This window comes from Mytilus galloprovincialis, chromosome 14 (genome assembly GCF_965363235.1).
Source record: "Mytilus galloprovincialis chromosome 14, xbMytGall1.hap1.1, whole genome shotgun sequence".
Classification (NCBI taxonomy): Eukaryota; Metazoa; Mollusca; class Bivalvia; order Mytilida; family Mytilidae; genus Mytilus; species Mytilus galloprovincialis.
This window is the reverse complement of record NC_134851.1, coordinates 48,093,787-48,112,026: the sequence shown is the minus strand read 5'-3', so window position 1 is coordinate 48,112,026 and position 18,240 is coordinate 48,093,787. Positions and strand designations below refer to the sequence as shown.

Here is an 18,240-nt window from a genome sequence, read left to right as displayed (position 1 = left end):
TTGACCAGAAAAATTCAGTAGGCATATATATTAATACATAAAATTGAGAATGGAAATGGGGATTATGTCAAAGAGACAACAACCCGACCATGTAACCGACAACAGTAGAATAGAATATATATGTAAGCCCTTTCCTGTCAGAATAAAATGATCCGATAATAGCATTTTATGATGAATGGAAATCGTTTATTACTAGTACCTGGGGTTTTCAGTAATGATGTAGCCTTTCAAAGCCGACTATATGGTATTAGGTTTTGTCATTGATGAAGGCCGTAGGTTGGCTATAGTTGCTTACATTGACTTTATTGTACTTCGCGTTGGTGGGTAGTTGTCTCATTGGCAATCATACGATTTATTACCACATCTCCTTATTGTATATACCTGAATAATCCAGTCGTAATATTCCACTGACCAACGACTATTTCATTAACCCCGTATTTAGGAGAGATCAATTACGTTGGGGGACTGAACTAATCGGGATGCTTTTTTTATATAGTTTGCGTTCTCGAACGAAAGTCCACGTCAGTAAACAAAATAAAACTGGGATCCTGTAAACATGAAATTTTTGTTTTGCTTTTTTTAGACGCATTTTCTGTAATTAATGGATTCAAATAACTTAGGTATGTATTCCACCTGGAGGTACTCCTACTTACAGGAGGATTATACACCGAAGAATAGTGTTGTTCCGATGATCGGAATAAGTCGGAAATCAGTTGGTTGGGCCTCACGATGTCGATAATCGATTGGGATTTTGTTCAATCGATTGTCGCTATAGTTTCCAGACTTTTTGCGTATCAACTTCCGGTCCGTTTGCGGTTTGAATTTTATTTACTCAGTCAAACAAATTGCAACAAAAAATATCAGTGGATGACAATAACAATGTCAAACATCCTATAATTAACATGATTAAAGACAAAACCATTTTTTCCCCTTTAAAACGTGACAAAAGTATTGACTATATATATATATACAGATTGATCTTTAAAATAAATAACTTTGTATGAAATACTCTCTCAATACCGGATACTTGTTACTTGAGAGCGTACATGAAATCCTTCAGATTTTAGACAAAATAATTTCTTTACTTCATTAGAGCGTGTCGCAAATTGCCTTTTATTAATGTTTTATCCATTAGTAGCCTCAAAAGCGTCATATTCCTTCCCAAATTGCTTGTCAAACATCGTTTATGTTTGTAAATTTTCTGAAATTTGTCCGCCATTGAAATACATTAGAATCACGGATCGGATACGGTTCAACTATGTAATAATTCCGCATTTTTGCAATTATAAGTTCAGACGCTCGCTTGACACAATTGACAGAAAAATGATGATCATAAAGAGAAAAAAAAGCATTCTACACGAATTAACAGACATTGGCTGGATCCTCTTTGTTTACTGTATATATTTCAATGCAAATGCATTGTTTTATTTTTTTCTGTTAATCTTAAATTTCTTAAAGTAAAATACTTTATATATATCTTTTCTTACTGTGAAACATTCAAATGTTTATACTGCTAAGTTATTGAAATTATAATGTGAGTTACACCATTGAAATTTAGAAAAGTTAGTGTCACTCTTGGTAATTAATGTTGTAATTATGAGATAAAATATGTTCAATCTGAATCTGGATTCTAATTAATTCATTTTTATAATTGCTAAATAAAATATGAAAAGGAAACAGAAGATCAAATATTAACATATAAAACTCTGCAATGAAATGGAATATACACATTAGACATGACCAATGAGACTAAAATGCATGATTTCATTTAAAAAAAGGGCAAAGTATTCTGATGGGATTATAACCGATAGTCGGTTGGTTGCTGTCAAACGATTGTAATAGATAATCGATTGGTAATTTCAATCGATTATCCAACACTACCGAAGAAGAACCCGAGCGCCATCTGTCGTCATAATGATCGTTAGCATAATACAACGATGACATTTAACACTTTGACATTTCACACATCGACAATTCACGAATCGACAAGTCACATGTTACAAGTTACAAAACATCAATATACAAAAAGACAATTAACCAATAAAGAATTTTGAAATCTACAAGTTACAAATTGACAAATAACAAATGAAGAATGTTGAATTTTGAAAAAAAGATACAAGTTACAAATCGACAATTTACGGAATGAAGCATTATGAAATTGCACAGTTACAAGTACCAAACTGACAATTTACCGATTAAGAATGTTGAAACTACAAAGGTGCAAGTTACAAATTGACAATTTACGAATTAAGCATTATGAATTTCACAGTAACAAGTTACAAATTAATAATTTACGAATTAACAATTTAGAAATTACACAGTTACAAGTTACGAATATACAAGTTACGAATTAAGAATTTTGACCCCATTGGCTTTCCATATTTGTTAAGCATTGTTTTTTCTCTCTGTTTGACTGTTTAATTGTTTTATATTTTTTTAGTTGTTAATTTTTGCTGGGCTTATTGTTCTTACTTAAGCTATGTTATAAATGAAACCTGGAATTGAATTCAATTGTTAAAAAAATGAGAGAGTTACAGCTGGGAAACATCCTCTTGTTTGATGAACTATAAGATAAGGCCAAATAAAATATATGTGTGGTTCCAGTAACCCTACCGTCCCTACCTTTTCAGCTTAAAAATAGCCTACCCTAAAGATTTTAATGTCTTTTTTCATTAAGCACTGTTAAAGTCAGAATGTTGCTCCCATAGACTCAATGTAAAAAAAACCCAACATAAAATAAAAAAAAATCCCTACCTACCTACCCTAACTTTTTAGCTCACCTGGCCCGAAAGGGCCAAGTGAGCTTTTCTCATCACTTGGCGTCCGTCGTCCGTCGTCGTCGTCCGTCGTCGTTAACTTTTACAAAAATCTTCTCCTCTGAAACTACTGGGCCAAATCAAACCAAACTTGGCCACAATCATCATTGGGGTATCTAGTTTAAAAAATGTGTGGCGTGACCCGGTCAACCAACCAAGATGGCCGCCACGGCTAAAAATAGAACATAGGGGTAAAATGCAGTTTTTGGCTTATAACTCAAAGACCAAAGCATTTAGAGCAAATCTGACATGGGGTAAAAATGTTTATCAGGTCAAGATCTATCTGCCCTGAAATTTTCAGATGAATCGGTCAATCGGTTGTTGGGTTGCTGCCCCTGAATTGGTAATTTTGAGGAAATTTTGCTGTTTTTGGTTATATCTTGAATATTATTATAGATAGAGATAAACTGTAAACAGCAATAATGTTCAGCAAAGTAAGATCTACAAATAAGTCAACATGACCAAAATGGTCAGTTGACCCGTTTAGGAGTTATTGCCCTTTATAGTCAATTTTTAACCATTTTTCGTTAATTAAAGTAATCTTTTACAAAAATCTTCTCCTCTGAAACTACTGGGCCAAATTAATCCAAACTTGGCCACAATCATCTTTGGGGTATCTAGTTTAAAAAATGTGTGGTGTGACCTGGTCAACCAACCAAGATGGCCGCCACGGCTAAAAATAGAACAAAGGGGTAAAATGCAGTTTTTGGCTTATAACTCAAAAACCAAAGCATTTTGAGGAAATCTGACGGGATAAAAATGTTTATCAGGTCAAGATCTATCTGCCCTGGAATTTTCAGATGAATCAGTCAATCGGTTGTTGGGTTGCTGCCCCTGAATTGGTAATTTTGAGGAAATTTTGCTGTTTTTGGTTATTATCTTGAATATTATTATAGATAGAGATAAACTGTAAACAGCAATAATGTTCAGCAAAGTAAGATCTACAAATAAGTCAACATGACCAAAATGGTCAGTTGACCCGTTTAGGAGTTATTGCCCTTTATAGTCAATTTTAACCATTTTTCATAAATTAAATTAATCTTTTACAAAAATCTTCTCCTCTGAAACTACTGGGCCAAATTAATCCAAACTTGGCCGCAATCATCTTTGGGGTATCTAGTTTAAAAAATGTGTGGCGAGACCTGGTCAACCAACCAAGATGGCCGCCACCGCTAAAAATAGAACATAGGGGTAAAATGCAGTTTTTGGCTTATAACTCAAAAACCAAAGCATTTTGAGGAAATCTGACAGGGATAAAAATGTTTATCAGGTCAAGATCTATCTGCCCTGAAATTTTCAGATGAATCGGTCAATCGGTTGTTGGGTTGCTGCCCCTGAATTGGTAATTTTGAGGAAATTTTGCTGTTTTTGGTTATTATCTTGAATATTATTATAGATAGAGATAAATTGTAAACAGCAATAATGTTCAGCAAAGTAAGATCTACAAATAAGTCAACATGACCAAAATGGTCAGTTGACCCCTTTAGGAGTTATTGCCCTTTATAGTCAATCTTTAACCATTTTTCATAAATCTAAGTAATCTTTTACAAAATCTCCACGGAAACTACTAGGCCACAATCATCTTTGGGGTATCTAGTTTGAAAAATGTGTCCGATGACCTGGCCATTCAACCAAGATGGCCGCCACGGCTAAAAATAGAACATAGGGGTAAAATGCAGTTTTTGGCTTATAACTATGAATTCAAAGCATCTAGAGCAAATCTGACAAGAAGTTAAATTGTTAATCAAGTCAATATCTATCTGCCCTGAATTTTTCAGATGAATTGGACAACTGGTTGTTGGGTTGCTGCCCTCCAATTGGTAATTTTTAAAGAAATTTTGCCGTTTTTGGTTATCTTGAATACTATTATAGATAGCGATAAACTGTAAACAGCAATAATGTTCAGCAAAGTAAGATCTACAAATAAGTCAACATGACCTAAATGGTCAATTGACCCCTTAAGGAGTTATTGCCCTTTATAGTCAATTTTTAACAATTTTCATTAATTTGGTAAATATATGTAAATTTTTACCAAATATAGTTCTCTGTTACTAATGGGCAAAGTTCATTATAGATATAATTGTAAGAAGCAAAATCGTTCAGTAAAGTAAGAACTTCAAACACATCACCATCACCAAAATACAATTTTGTCATGAATCCATTTGTGTCCTTTGTTTAATATGCACATAGACCAAGGTGAGCGACACAGGCTCTTTAGAGCCTCTAGTTTTCAGATGTAACTGGAACCACACATACTTTTTTATTTGGCCTAAGTATATTTAAAAAGATTTCTTTTTCTCTCATTTCCTGTCTAAATGTTCCCAAATGTAAATTATGGTTGTTTCCAATTTCATTAATCCAGTCTTTATAAGAATAGATTGACATTTAGAAAATACTTCCAAACAAAGATAGTCAAGGAAAAGAAAGTCAGTTTATGTCTAGTATATAAGATTGGAAAATGAAAACTTTATTCAACTTTTTTGAGGGAAAAAACTTGCAAGGAGATCGGATTTAACATTGAAGTATTTTGTAGAAATTCTGATGAAAGCTTCCTGCTGTTTGGAACACCTCCAAAGTCTTCCTCAGTTCGAAATGTTGGTATAGTTTCACAAGGTCAATTGGACGGTGGAGCTAAGAAAAAGACACCTGCTAAAACACCTGTACAGGAATTGAAGAAATCAGCTGTGGATTTGTTATCTGATTCACCTGACATCCTTAGTATGAGCATAAATGTGGTTGGTATATATTTTCAAAATTGCAAAGTTGTCTCCCATGCTTTAACTTTCAAGAGTTGTCTCTCTTCACTCAAATAAGTAATGAATAGATATTTTGGCAATTTTACAAGCAACTAGAGCATACAGAATTGAAGATAGATATAGAAGAGAGAAAAAAATGGCAATTGTAGTTCTTTCATTGGTTTATTTTACATAAATTAAACATCTTTATACGTTTTGAAATTAATTTTATGTTATTGTTGGATTTGAAACTTTGTTTTGTATATTTTTTTACTTGTCCACGGGCAACCAAGACAAAAATAATTACTTGTCTGGTTGTTCAAATGTACGAGTCGGGCATAGCATTTCCACACCCCTGACATGATTGCCAATTAGGGCTGTTCCAGAAAATACTATGTCCCCCTCAGGGACGGCACTTTTTTTTAACCCCCACCACCCACAGAAATAAAATTTAATTAGAACAGCACTCCCTTTGCATTTTGGTATTTCAAATACAACCACCCACATAATATTTAAAAAAATTGCCTTCCCTGGGGGGGACATAGTATTTTCTGGAACAGCCCTTAAGACAACTCTAAACAAGAGACCAAATGATACAGAAATTAACGTCTTTATTTCACTGTATGGCCTTCAACAATGAGTAAAACCCATACTGTATAGTCCGCCATAAAAGGCCCTGAAATGTTATCTTGTAAGATAAAGATAGCACATTGAATGCTTTAACAAAAACTATCTCTTTGTTTATTTTTTTACAGAATCGACTTGGTGAGCAGGCAGAAGGAATTAAAATGAACTTAGCTGATGTGCAAGACTCAGACTCTGGAATTGTTGAGGTATTTATCCCAGTAAAAAAAATACCAATCAACACCCATATATGGGCTATTTCAAAAAAAATGATGCCTTTCCTTTAAACCTTTGTCAGTCTCTTGTATGATACTATATCTGTAATGTTTTTAGGTCAGATAATGTATTATGATTAGTTGGTCCTAACTACCAAAGATAATAGCAGTATGTGCTCTGTTTAAAAAATATTGTCCAAAATTGTACCTCAAAATGTCAGGAGTGTAACGCTTTTAGTGTGACATTTAGAAGAAAGCATGTGCATTCATTGATGATATAGAATAAATAAGGGCAGATACAATACCAAACAATATCTTTCATCCAACTATTATATCTTGACTATGATTTCTTGTTTAATTCTTCCATATAATTACATTTTTATGAGCCTCATAAGGTAAGTCAAATAAGTTTGTGTTAAAAAAAAATGTTAGTAAAAGTCAATATGCTGCCAGAAAATGTCTTTGTAGGTGAAATAACATGTTTCTGTACATCTTGCACAGTTTATTCTTTTAGGTAAGTATCATAGCTTGGCACAGGTGCATCCAGTTGACCCTGAAGTTCTACTACTGGAATATTATGGTTACAATAAGAGGACTACCCAGGTCTGTCAGGAGTGTAACAACTGGGTTAAGATGTATTTTTTTTAGAAACAATGTTGTTATAGTTGTTGTTTTTTCTTGAATTTCAGTGAACATTACCTGTTACAGTTTATCAGTAACAAACATGCCATTATTATGGCCTTCATTGCTTTTGTATGCTCAATACTTCAATGTCAGGAGTGTAACACAAAAAAATGCCTTATTTCAATCTTATTAGCAAAGGTAAGTTATTGGAAGAAAAACAAGCTGACAATTATTATAAAATGACATTACTACACCTCAGATTAACACAGAATACAAGTCTACATCATTACTTTTGAAATTTTTGAACTACAATTGCAATTGAACTAGCTTGTTTAAATGTGTTACAGTCCTGACATACAAGTATTGAGCATAAACAAGCAATAAAGGCCATAATAATGGCATGTTTGTTACTGAAAATATGCAACAGATGGTGTTCACACTCAAATTCCAGAAAGGAAAACCAATCATAACAACATTGTTTCTATAAAAAATAACATGAATGTTACACTTAAACATTTTAAAGCGTTACACTCCTGACATTTTTGGGTACATTTTTGGACAATTTTTAATATACAGAGCACATACTGCTACCATCTTTGGAAGAACGAACAAACTTATCATAATACATTATCTGACATAAAAACAGCATATATATAGTATCAAACAAGAGACTGAACAAGGTTTAAAGGAAAGCCATCTTTTTTTTTTAAATAGACAATTAGCAAAATTTGTAAATATGTAAGAAGTATATAATTTTTTTTAACCTGTTCTTAATTTGCACTAAAATAATATGTGAAATATAAAGACTCTACATGATTTCAGGTCAGTTTCAGGTTAAAATATGGTAGCAATAAATTATGGTCAGGAGTGTAACATTTGTTACACTCCTGACAAGTTTCTGATGTAGCTTATCTATAACAAAATTCAACATGATTCTTTATTAAAATAATTGTAACATCTTTACAATGTTATGAGAAAGCTGATCTGTCTTGTAAAAGTGATTTTTCTGCACACTATTCACCAAAGATTCTTAAAAATTAAAGTGTAATTCTCATTAAACATGTTAAAAGTTTGCTCTTTGCTCAGAAATTAAAAAAATATGTAATCAAATATCTAATAAATTTATTTATTTGTGAGATTGTAAATTTAAAATAGATATCATTACTGATTTTCTAAACATTCCATTAAAAAACAGTCTTACAGTTACTGAAAAAATATGTCAGGAGTGTAACAAAAGGATAAAAAACACATGTTTGTATTTTTTAAATGAAGAAAACTTAGAATTGACTGAAGCAATTGTTGTGAAATTTTCAGAGGATGTAATTAGATCATATATGTTTGCTTCCTTATACTTTTTATATAAAATTAAAGCTTTTGCAAAGAGATATAAAAACTTTTGAAATAAGATATTAAAGAATACACTAAAAATTGGTGAAATTTACATATTTAAAAAAAAAAAACTGTTTATAAGTAAAAAAAAATTGCAGGAAAATCATTTAGTACCTTTATTGCAACAAACAAAAAAATTACATTGATATTTATATTCTTATTTATGTTTGTCAGTTGATATTATTATTATGTTGTTTCCTTTGAAAAGTGGATGAATTCTTATGAGTAAAATGTTGTTAAAATTTTTGTTTTTATTATTTTGCATTAACCCTTGGTAGTTTTGTAAACTTGAATGTCTCTGGATTAAAGAAAAATGATAGAAAAAAGATTAGCAATGACTTAATTTTTTACCATGTTTGTCACACTTTAGCATCATTTTTTTTGAAATAGCCCATATTGTTCCACACAATGTGAAGCCTCTTTGGTCTTGTTTGCTGCGCTCACTTAACAAAAAGATTCATATTGTCAGTAAGGGGTACTACTTGTACAAGTACTTTTTATTTACTTGAAGAAATAAAATAAAATATACTTATATAAGTAAATTATAATGTTTTAATAATCTCCCCTTAATTAAAAAATTAAGTGATTTTTTTTTTTTCAATCCTACAAAATTTGTCAAGTTTTGAGATTTAAAAAACATGGCTTTGATGATTTTTCCTAGCTTAGATAATACTTTTTTTATTAGGGTTAAATGTTTCATCTTATTAATTCAACAAAGAAACTGATTGCGTAAAGATCTTAAGTATTTGCTCAAGGCCTTCAAAAATTGCTCCTTAGGGGCTTGTAAATGAGCAATGTTCTGAAGATAACAGACAAATTCAGTTTTCATTGTCAATGAAATACACTTAAATGATTAGTAAAGACATCTGCAATTCTTGGCAAACAATTTAAAATTCTATTAGAGCAAAGAAATCCTAGGAATTTAAGAAAAGAAGATAGGATCACTTTTTCACCTATAATATAAGTTAAAAAAATCTGAATGTCAAAGGGACATGACTAAGCCATTTTTAGCTCACCTGGCCTGAAGGGCAAAGTGAGCTTTACTCTTCACTTGTCGTCCGTCGTTGTTAACTTTTACAAAAATCTTCTCCTCTAAAACTACTGGGCCAAAATTAAACAAACTTGGCTACAATCATTATTGGGATATCTAGTTCAAAAAATGTGCCTGGTGAACCGGCCAACCAACCAAGATGGCCGCCATGGCTAAAAATAGAACATAGGGGTAAAATGCAGTTTTTGGCTTATAACTCAAAAACCAAAGCATTTAGAGCAAATCTGACAGGAGGTGAAACAGTTTATCAGGTGAAGATCTATCTGCCCTGAAATTTTCAGATGAATCTGATAACAGGTTGTTAAGTTACTGCCCCTGAATTGGTAATTTTAAGGAAATTTTGCTGTTTTAGGTTATTATCTTGAATATTATTATAGATAGAAACAAACTGTAAACAACAATAATGTACAGCAAAGTAAGACCTAAAAATAAGTCAGATGACAAAAATGGTCAGTTGACCCCTTTAGGAGTTATTGCCCTTTATAGTCAATTTTTAACCATTTTTCATATTCTTAGTAATCTTTTAGAAAAATATTTTTCTCTGAAACTACTTGGCCAAATTAAACCAAACTTGGCCATAATCATCATTGGGGTATCTAGTTCAAAAAATTTGTCCGGTGACTCAGCCAACCAACCAAGATGGCCGTTATGGCTAAAAATAGAACATAGGGTTAAAATGCAGTTTTTGGCTTATAACTCAAAAACCAAAGCATTTACAGCAAATCTGACAGGAGGTGAAACTGTTTATCAGGACAAGATCTATCTGCCCTGAAATTTTCAGATGAATCGGATAACCGGTTAAGTTGCTGCCCCTGAATTGGTAATTTTAAGGAAATTTTGCTGTTTTAGGTTATTATCTTGAATATTATTATAGATAGAGATAAACTGTAAACAAAAATAATGTACAGCAAAGTAAGACCTAAAAATAAGTCAGATGACAAAAAATGGTCAGTTGACCCCTTTAGGAGTTATTGCCCTTTATAGTCAATTTTTAACCATTTTTCATATTCTTAGTAATCTTTTAGAAAAATCTTTTCCTCTGAAACTACTGCCCTTTATAGTCAATTTTTAACAATTTTCATAAAATTTGTGAATTTTCACCAACATTTTCCACTGAAACTACTGGGCCAAGTTCATTATAGATAGAGATAAAGCAGCAAGAATGTTTAGTAAAGTTTGATCTACAAACTTATCACCATCACCAAAACACAATTTTGTCTTGAATCCATCTGTGTCCTTTGTTTAATATTCACATAGACCAAGGTGATCGACACAGGCTCTTTAGAGCCTCTAGATTTTATACCTAGACAAGTAAATCAAATTTACTTGTCTAAGTAACCTACAAATTTACTTATATAAGTATATTAATATTACTTCTTCGTGTAAATGAAAATAACATGTTCAAGTACTCCCCCTGACTGATTAAGACTCACAGCTGATATTTAATGATATATATATGCAGACAACCTGATAACCAGTACTTATTTTGTATGCAGTATTTCCTGTAATAGCAATGGTCACTTTTTTACCATTGTTTTGACCACAATAATTATAGTAGTAAGTGCATACATTTTTTTCTAAAATTAAGGTGGTACCCAACCAGGGCTTCCAAAAAACATTTGAGCCAGCCGGACATTTTATATCTGATCCCGATTTTAATCCCTTAAGACTAAGTCACAATTATGGTAATCAGATGGCCATTCCAATGATAATGACATTAGATTAAAAAACGATTTTAAACTTTACTTTGTTTTGGATGTTTGGATGTAAACTGTTAAATTGGCAGTGCATCATTCAAAGTGTGCACTTCAGCGTGCTCATATCTGCCATAGACTCTTTATTTGTGCAAAATGACATGTCAAAAACTTCATTTTCGTTTTGAAAATCACATTTTTCTAAAACCGGATGTTGACTTGACAATGGTAAAACATGGACCGTAAACGGATACGTAAAATCCGTGTACGTTTGCAAAGCATGACTGAGTGAAGAAGCTCTTTCCACGTTATTTCTTCAACAAAATGCTTGAAATGAACGTTAAGATAGAGGTATCAATGATAATTTTAGCATTTTGAAGAAATAAAGGATGCATAATTAAATTTCCCACCTTTGCACATGCGCACATGTGTTCTAGTTCATTCGACGTAGTTCTGACGATTTTTCATTTAAACCTTTTAAAAAATTTTATCAAATCATGTAGATAAACTAATTTCTTATAATTTTAATCTTTTGGACTAAATCAATGAACTACAAACCGCTGAAATGTAAGAAAATAATTGTGAATAGACCGATCAATTTATACGATGTCCGGTACTGAACATAGTTTACCTGTCAACTGAACAGGTAGATATCACCTGTCCAACAACTAATTAGCCTTGATTAAAATTAAAAAGTATTGAAGTAGGGGTTGTTTTGATAGTAATTAATCATCATGTCACTTTTATGACCGGAAATGTGTAGATGTTAAAGGTAAAAGGTTGGGTCAAAAAGAATGTGACTTATGTTAAAATGACCGAAAAAGCCTTGAAAACTAAAATGTATATGACCGTTTCATGCTTTGCCCAGCCGGACTTTTACCGGACATTAATCAAATGTCCGGAATATATGACCGTTTTGGAAGCCCTGTACCCAACGCCTTCACTAAAATTGATTTGGCTCGTTTAATTTTCATAAACTTTTGACAAAGTATTTATTTTGTTTGACCCTTTGACAAAAATACAAAAATTTCAAAAAATTTGAACCAACCATTTTATCTGACAGAAAAAATACACTGGTTATATAGCAGTTTGACAAACACTAATTTTGATCATTGAGCAGCTTGATATTCCCTAAAAACACAACGCAATTAAAATGTTAATCTGATGGATTTTTAAACTTCTGTGACAGAGTTCTCAACATCTCTTTTCCACTGGTCTATTGCATTTATCATTGTTTATTGCCAATACCAAAATTAAGTTGTAACTTGTGCAAAATTTTGATGGTCAAAACCTTAAGACCACCACTTTTCCAGAATTAGTTTTTTTTTTTTTTTAAAGGTTCTTCAATACACAGAGGCAGATTGGAAGAAGATGCAACATGCCCTGTTGATGGAAGTTCAAGGGAAAATATTAGCAAAGGAAAGAGAATATGCCTTGATAAAAAAACAGTATGAAGATCAGATGAAAAAGATAATGGAAGAACATAAGACAGAATTAGCTTCCAGAGACGAAAAAGCTAAAAAGAATGCCAAGAGTTTTGATGAAATCATGTAAGATTAAGTGTTGGATTTTTTTGCTCACCTGGTCAAAGATTTCTGCTATATTTGTTTGTTATTTTGTTATCTCCTTGTTAACTGAAATCTGCCAAAGTTGTGCCAACTTTTCTACACAAGAAGTTGTAAACTGGCTACTTCATATTTGAATTCTGTGTATATTTTTTTGGTGTTTGCAATTCCAAAACATTTCTTGCTAATTTATTTGAAGATGGCAGGTGACACATAATCATTGGAAAATAGTGTTGGATAATCGGTTGAAATTACCAACCGATTATCTATTACAATCGGTTGACAGCAACCAACCGACTATCGGTTATAATCGCATCATAATACATTTTGTACCTTGCCCTTTTTTTAAAAATGAAATCAAGCATTTAGTCTCATTGTACATGTCCAATGTGTATATTCCATATCATTGCAGAGTTCATATATTCATATTTGATCTTTTGTTTCCTTTTCATATTCTGGCGTACTAAATTATAATCCTGGTACCTTTGATAACTATTTATTTAGCAGTTAAAACAATGAATTAATAAGAATCAAGATTCAGATTGAACATATTTTATCTCGTAATTACAACATTATTACCATTACATTATTACAGTGACAATAACATTTCTAAATTTCAATGGTGTAACTCACAATAAAATTTCAATAACATAGCTGTTTAAACATTTGAATGCTTCTAATTAAGAAAAGATATATAAAGTTTTAAACTTTAAGAAGTTTAAAATTAACAGAAAAAAATAAAACAGTGCATTTGCATTGAAATATATACAGTAAACAAAGGGGAATAAGCCAATGTCTGTTAATTCGTGTAGAATGCTTTTTTTCACTGTTGTGATCATTATTTTTCTGTCAATTGTGTCATTCGTGCGTCTGAACTTATAATTGCAAGAATGCGGAATTATTACATAGTTGAACCGTTTCCGATTCGTGATTCTTATATTTTTCAATGGCGGACAAATTTCGGAAAATTTACAGAAATAAACGATGTTTGACAAGCAATTTGGAAAGGAATATGACGTTTTTGATGCTACAAATGGATAAAACCTTAATAAAAGGCAATTTGCAACACGTTCCAATGAAGCAAAGAAATTATTTTGTCTAAAATCAGAATGATTTTATGTACGCTCTTAAGTAACAAGTACCGGTATTGAAAGAAAATATTTCATACAAAGTTATTAATTTTAAATAACTTTCCACCAATCTGCAAATATTTATGGTCAATGCTTTTGTCACGTTTATAAAGAAAGAAATTGGCCATGTCTTTAATTATAGGATGTTTGACATTGTTATTGTCATCGACTGATATTTTTTGTTATTATTTGTTTGACTGCACATATAAAATGCAAACCGCAAACGGACCGGAAGTTGATAAGCTAAAAGTCCGGAAACTATAACGACAATCGATTGAACAAAATCCCAATCGATTATCGACATCGCCAGTCCCAACCAACTGATTTCCGACTTATTCTGATCATCGGAACAACACTATTGGAAAACTCACATCTTTTTATTATTTATATGGGTAGTTGTAAGGCACTTTTTATGCCCCACCTACGATAGTAGAGGGGCATTATGTTTTCTGGTCTGTGCGTCCGTTCTGTGTCCGTCCCTCTGTTACGCTTCAGGTTAAAGTTTTTGGTCGAGGTAGGTTTTGATGAAGTTCTAGTCCAATCAACTTGAAGCTTAGTACACATGTTTCCTTTGATATGATCTTTCTAATTTCAATACCAAATTAGAGTTTTTACCCCAATTTCATGGTCCACTGATCATAGAAAATGATAGTACGAGTGGGCATCTGTTTACTATTGACACTTCTTGTTTTTAGTGCCATCACTCATACAATTGCCTTTAACTTTGCTAAAAAAAACACACAATTTGAAATTCTTGATCTGCCTATCACATACTTAAATAATTAAAGTGCCTTCCAATCCCTTATATTTTTTTTTTCTGGAATAGTCCTCATTTCATTGGCTCTTACAAAATAATTCATATGTTAAAAAAAGATTTCATAATAAGGTACATTATCACAAAGGTTCCTGGTTAGATTCCCGTTTGGGATGAAAATTTCAGGAACTCAATTTTCAGCTCTCCCTTGACACCATCTGCAAGTATGGTCTTGGGGAAACGATGATAGTCCGTCGGAAGGGGATGATAAATGGCTGACCCGTGTTAAAAGAGAGCCATATCTCTTGCACGTTAAAGACATCCTTGTAGATTTCGAAAAAGAGAAGGCTAATGCCGCTACAAGACAGCACTCACACCCACAAAGTGGAAAGGGATTAATATAAGTTGCAAAACTTGTTTCCCAATCCACTATAAATAAATATGTTTAAACTAAGGTACATTATATAAGATTTATAAATATTAACTGATCTTTTTTATGTATTTGTAGGGTTATATTGGCTGAGTATGAAAAGACAATTGATAATTTAATTGGTAAGTTTTCAGTTTATGATTGCCAAGCATTATTGAGGAAACTACACTTTTGTTTTTATATCCTATTCTGGTCAATATTTTGATGTATATATGTTTGTTAGCTCACCTGGCCCGAAGGGCCAAGTTAGCTTTTCCCATCACTTGGCGTCCGTCGTCGTCGTCCGTCGTTGTTAACTTTTACAAAAATCTTCTCCTCTGAAACTACTGGGCCAAATTAAATCAAACTTGGCCACAATCATCATTGGGGTATCTAGTTTAAAAAATGTGTGGCGTGACCTGGCCAACCAACCAAGATGGCCACCATGGCTAAAAATAGAACATAGGGGTAAAATGCAGTTTTTGGCTTATAACTCAAAAACCAAAGCATTTAGAGCAAATCTGACATGGGGTAAAATTGTTTATCAGATCTTTCTGCCTATAAATTTTCAGATGAATCCGACAACCCGCTGTTGGGTTGCTGCCCCTGAATTGGTAATTTTAGGGATTTTTTGCTGTTTTTGGTTATTATCTTGAATATTATTATAGATAGAGATAAACTGTAAACTGCAATAATGTTCAGCAAAGTTAGATTTACAAATAAGTCAGCAGGACCAAAATGGTCCGGCCAACCAACCAAGATGGCCACCATGGCTAAAAATAGAACATAGGGGTAAAATGCAGTTTTTGGCTTATAACTCAAAAACCAAAGCATTTAGAGCAAATCTGACATGGTTAAAAGTGTTTATCAGGTCAAGATCTATCTGTCCTGAAATTTTCAGATGAATCGGACAAACTGTTGTTGGGTTGCTGCCCCTGAATTTGTAATTTTAGGAAATTTTTGCTGTTTTTGGTTATTATCTTGATTATTATTATAGATATAGATAAACTGTAAACAGCAATAATGTTCAGCAAAGTTAGATTTACAAATAAGTCAACATGACCAAAATGGTCAGTTGACCCCTTTAGGAGTTATTGACCTTTCTAGTTAATTTTTAACCATTTTTCGTAAATCTTAGAAATCTTTTACAAAAATCTTCTCCTATGAAACTACTGGGCCAAATTAACCCAAACTTGGCCACAATCATCTTTGGGGTATCTAATTGAAAAAAATGTGTCCGGTGACCTGGCCATCCAACCAAAATGACTGCCACGGCTAAAAATAGAACATAGGGGTAAAATGCAGTTTTTGGCTTATAACTAAAAAACCGAAGCATTTAGAGAAAATCTGACAGGGTAAAATTGTCTATCAGGTCAAGATCTATCTGCCCTGATATTTTCAGACAAAACAGACACCCTGTTATTGGGTTGCTGCCCCAGAATTAGTAATTTTAAGGAAATTTTGCAGTTTTTGGTTATTATCTTGAATATTATAATAGATAGAGATAAACTGTAAACAGCAATAATGTTCAGCAAAGTAAGATCTACAAATAAGTCAAATGACCAAAATTGTCAATTGACCCCTTAGGGAGTTATTGCCCTTTATAGTTAATTTTTAGCATTTTTCATAAATTTTTGTAAATTTTTAGAAAATATTTTCCACTGTAATTACTGGGCCAAGTTCATTATAGATAGAGATAATTGTAGCAACAAGAATGTTCAGTAAAGTAAGATCTACAAACACATCACCATCACCAAAACACAATTATGTCATGAATTTATCTGTGTCCATTGTTTAATATGCACATAGACCAAGGTGAGCGACACAGGCTCTTGAGAGCCTCTAGTTTTTGTTTATATTATTTTTACCTAAGTTAGAAGCAGACATACCTGAGTTTTCTACATGGCAACATCATCCTTTATTATTATTTTGGTACTATCTTGATTCCATACTAGAATTAATTTTACGAAAACATCCAAGAATGCTATCAGAAAAAAATGGGTGGAAGAGCTGTGTGCTTTCACCATTGTTCACTTTCACTTACCTAAAAAACACTATCTAAAATACTGACCTTGATTTTATTGTTTTTAGCTCACCTGGCCAAAAGGCCAAGTGAGCTTTTCTTATCACTTGGCGTCCGTTGTCGTCTGTCGTCGTCGTCCTGCGTTAACTTTTACAAAACTCTTCTCCTCTGAAACTACTGGGCCAAATTTAACCAAACTTGGCCACAATCATCATTGGGGTATCTAGTTTAAAAAAATGTGTCCGGTGCCCCGCCCAACCAACCAAGATGGCCGCCATGGCTAAAAATAGAACATAGGGGTAAATTGCAGTTTTTGGCTTATAACTCAAAAACCAAAGCATTTAGAGCAAATCTGACATGGGGTGATATTGTTCATCAGGTCAAGATCTATCTGCCCTGAAATTTTCAGATGAATCGCAGGGGTTTCATTATCTTTCATGTTGACTGGTACTTTCCACGTTTCTAGGTGGTACTTTTCAATTTATTCCATGAATATCTTATATAAAAACTCCTACATTTAGGCGGTACTTGTCAATAGCATAGTAGGGTAAAAGTACTGGGTACCGCCTCCTAATAAATGGCCTGGAATCGGACATTTCGTTGTTGGGTTGCTGCCCCTGAAATGGTAATTTTAAGGAAATTTTGCTGTTTTTGGTTATTATCTTGAATATTATTATAGATAGAGATAAACTGTAAACAGCAATAATGTTCAGCAAAGTAAGATCTACAAATAAGTCAACATGATCAAAATGGTCAGTTGACCACTTTAGGAGTTATTGCCCTTTATAGTCAATTTTTAACCATTTTTCGTAAATCTTAGTAATCTTTTAGAAAAATCTTCTCCTCTGAAACTACTGGGCCAAATTTAACCAAACTTGGCTATAATCATCATTGGGGTATCTAGTTTAAAAAATGTGTCTGGTGCCCCGCCCAACCAACCAAGATGGCTGCCATGGCTAAAAATAGAACATAGGGGTAAAATGCAGTTTTTGGCTTATAACTCAAAAACCAAAGCATTTAGAGCAAATCTGACGCAATAAAATTGTTCATCAGGTCAAGATCTATCTGCCCTGAAATTTTCAGATGAATCGGACATTCCGTTGTTGGGTTGCTGCCCCTGAATTGGTAATTTTAAGGAAATTTTGCTGTTTTTGGTTATTATCTTGAATATTATTATAGATAGAGATAAACTGTAAACAGCAATAATGTTC

General features: G+C 32.7%; 1 protein-coding gene across 1 annotated transcript in view; it reads left to right on the top strand.

The window, feature by feature from the left end:
* The window catches only part of LOC143058105 (uncharacterized), a 59,732-nt gene that overhangs the window by 31,398 nt on the left and 10,094 nt on the right, over positions 1–18,240 (top strand). Inside the window, exons 9-12 of the mRNA XM_076231567.1 lie at positions 5,350–5,551; positions 6,307–6,384; positions 12,487–12,698; positions 15,106–15,149. Coding sequence (XP_076087682.1) covers positions 5,350–5,551; positions 6,307–6,384; positions 12,487–12,698; positions 15,106–15,149 — 536 coding nt within the window. The remainder of the gene's footprint in view (positions 1–5,349; positions 5,552–6,306; positions 6,385–12,486; positions 12,699–15,105; positions 15,150–18,240) is intronic.